Source organism: Apis dorsata, unplaced genomic scaffold, assembly GCF_000469605.1.
Source record: "Apis dorsata unplaced genomic scaffold, Apis dorsata 1.3 scaffold_200, whole genome shotgun sequence".
Classification (NCBI taxonomy): domain Eukaryota; kingdom Metazoa; phylum Arthropoda; class Insecta; order Hymenoptera; family Apidae; genus Apis; species Apis dorsata.
In genome coordinates, this window is record NW_006263484.1 from 68092 (window position 1) to 70771 (window position 2680).

Genomic DNA, 2680 nt, shown 5'->3' on the forward strand with positions numbered 1-2680 from the left:
TAATTAATTACCTTGACCTAAACATTGATTTAAGAGTGCAACTTGGCCTGAAAGTAAATATAATTGAAGCCGCGTATAAACCAAAGTTAATGATGGAATGGTAATAAAACAAAATGCGGCACAAGCACGTACAAATGCCGAAGTTCTTCTTGTGTGATGTCCACGAACGATCTTTCGAGTATCAACTGATAATCTATTTACACACTATGTTTTAACAAACACGTTAATTATACAATTTTTTTAAATATAATTTACATTTCATATTAAATATGCGGCAACAAAAATTAATTACCTGTACCAATTGTATATGAACACTATCGAGATTAGGAAAAGCTGCTCTAGCTTCGGCATAAAAATTAAGTTGTTTTTCAAAATCACGTCCATAATCAACACGTTGAACAATACCACATATAAGTTGACCAATTTGCCGTTTTTCATCTTCAACAGTTAGAGCACTGCAATTATCTCATCGTGAAACCACTAGTATAATCGATACATTGATATATACATATTACAATAGTTCCCGGATGTGGTAAGAATTTTATTAAATCAATTACAAGGTTTGTTAAATCCAAAAATATGTCTTTGATATGTTATCGATTGCAAGATTTGAACATCATTCATTATTTTTGTGTTTTATTCATTAGTGTAATATAATTCTTCACGAAATTTGATTAAGTAATAATAGTAATATTAATAGCGATAATAAATCTCTAAAATCTATTTCATCGTTATTTACTTATTTAGGAACGATTGAATATGTATATAATGCAAGAATACTTTTTATTTGTGAAAAAAGTATAAAAATAATTTATAAAAAATATTGAGGAAAAAAAATATATAAAAAATTTATGTATAAGAAAATTACCTAACAGAATCGTGCATTATTCTTGCAATGAACATAAGAGCATTTATAATAATAGGATCGGTAATTGGAGTGGTTTGTGTACTTATACCTTCTATGATAGTCTTACATACTTCAACCTTTATACTTTCTTTATGAAATAAATCTATTAGAGGTAAAAAATTATCCTGAAAAATGTTTATGTATATCATTTGAAATAAATCGAAAGAAAAGATAATAAATAAGAAATAGTTACCATAGCAAGTAACGATTCAAAATCTTGTGTATGAGATACTACTTTTTCAATGATATTTTGTAATTGTGGATAATGGTGTTCAAAACTTTTATTCGGATTAAGTCGATCAATTATTTTTCCAAAAAATAAATTTAACTCATTTACCTATAACATTAAAATTGTAAACAAATTAATAAAAATAAATATTTTTTCATTTTCAAATAAATTAAACTTACAGAAAAATGAATAGCAGTGAATTGAATCCAAATTTCAATGCAATGCATGAATTTATTAGGATTTGTTAAATCTGTTATATATTTCCATATTATATTGAGAATTGATTGGCAGTCTTCTTTTGGTGGTGATTCTAATATAAGACTTTCACCTAAACTTCGATATAAAAGATATTGCGGGAAACCTAAAAATAAAAATAATAATAATATAAATATAAAATTTACAAATTTTAAATAATAATTTAATCATTTATTTCATCACCATTATATTACCATCATCTTCAATTGCAGTTATTAAATTTACAAAATCTATTGCACGTCCCGCAACATATGAAGATTTAAATGCTGTTAAAATACTATTCAATAATAATGAACTAAAAAAAATATTTTAATATTACAAATCATCTATAATAATATGGATACATAAAGAAGAATTAAATACGAATTACCTATTTGCTTGATTTTTACATCGAGAAAGTACATCTTCTAAAAAATTTTCAGAAGTTGTAGCTACTAATACTTGTAAAATCCAATCTAATGCTGGCGAATAAAGATTTAAATAAGAATATAAAGTCATATTTTGTTCGATTAATTCATTCTTTATAAATTGGCCAAACAATTGTTGATATGTAAAGAGAAAATCATAAAAGTTTTCTCTTACAAATTCAAAATCAGATGTTTTATTTAAAGCTAATCCCACCCGACATAAATAACATCTTGCATATACAGCTATGAGAGGATTTCCAATACCTCTTATCATCCGCGTTATTCGCAATAGAGCTGTATTGAATTCACTAAAGGCAAAAAAAAATTCTAATTGATACTTAATATTATGAAATAATATGTATAATTAGATATAAAATACTTATATTCTTACCTTGTTGTTAAAAAACTATACGATTTTATTATTGCCATTTCTACATAAAGACGTGGAACTAATTCTCTTATTGACGCTATTTTATAAAACCAATTTCTGCAAGTCTCTTTCGCATTTTCAGGTACCATATCGGGTGTAAAATTATCAGGTAAACTCGTGGGCACTTTACTTCCTGGCCTAAAAAATACAAAATAAACATATTAATAATATTAATAATATTTAATATTTTTTTATAATTATATCGTTTTATTAAAGTAATTAAATATTTGTAATATAATTCCATATATATAATTCTGTACAATTCTCTTAATTTATATTGATGAAACATATATTATATTATTATAAAATAATATAATAATTATAAAATATTATATTGTATATAAATTATTATAAATATAATTTATGTTTTTAAAATTTAAGGTAAGTAACATGACATTATATTTTCTTTATATAATAAATATAATTTATGATACAATTATGATTAATATTCA

General features: G+C 23.9%; 1 protein-coding gene across 1 annotated transcript in view; it reads right to left on the minus strand.

The window, feature by feature from the left end:
• Window positions 1-2680, minus strand: part of LOC102674573 (VPS35 endosomal protein sorting factor-like) — a 6339-nt gene that overhangs the window by 1336 nt on the left and 2323 nt on the right. Inside the window, exons 7-14 of the mRNA XM_006614904.2 lie at window positions 2190-2366; window positions 1762-2106; window positions 1586-1686; window positions 1316-1497; window positions 1101-1244; window positions 869-1032; window positions 293-455; window positions 12-204 (exon numbers count right to left, since the gene is read on the minus strand). Coding sequence (XP_006614967.1) covers window positions 12-204; window positions 293-455; window positions 869-1032; window positions 1101-1244; window positions 1316-1497; window positions 1586-1686; window positions 1762-2106; window positions 2190-2366 — 1469 coding nt within the window. The remainder of the gene's footprint in view (window positions 1-11; window positions 205-292; window positions 456-868; window positions 1033-1100; window positions 1245-1315; window positions 1498-1585; window positions 1687-1761; window positions 2107-2189; window positions 2367-2680) is intronic.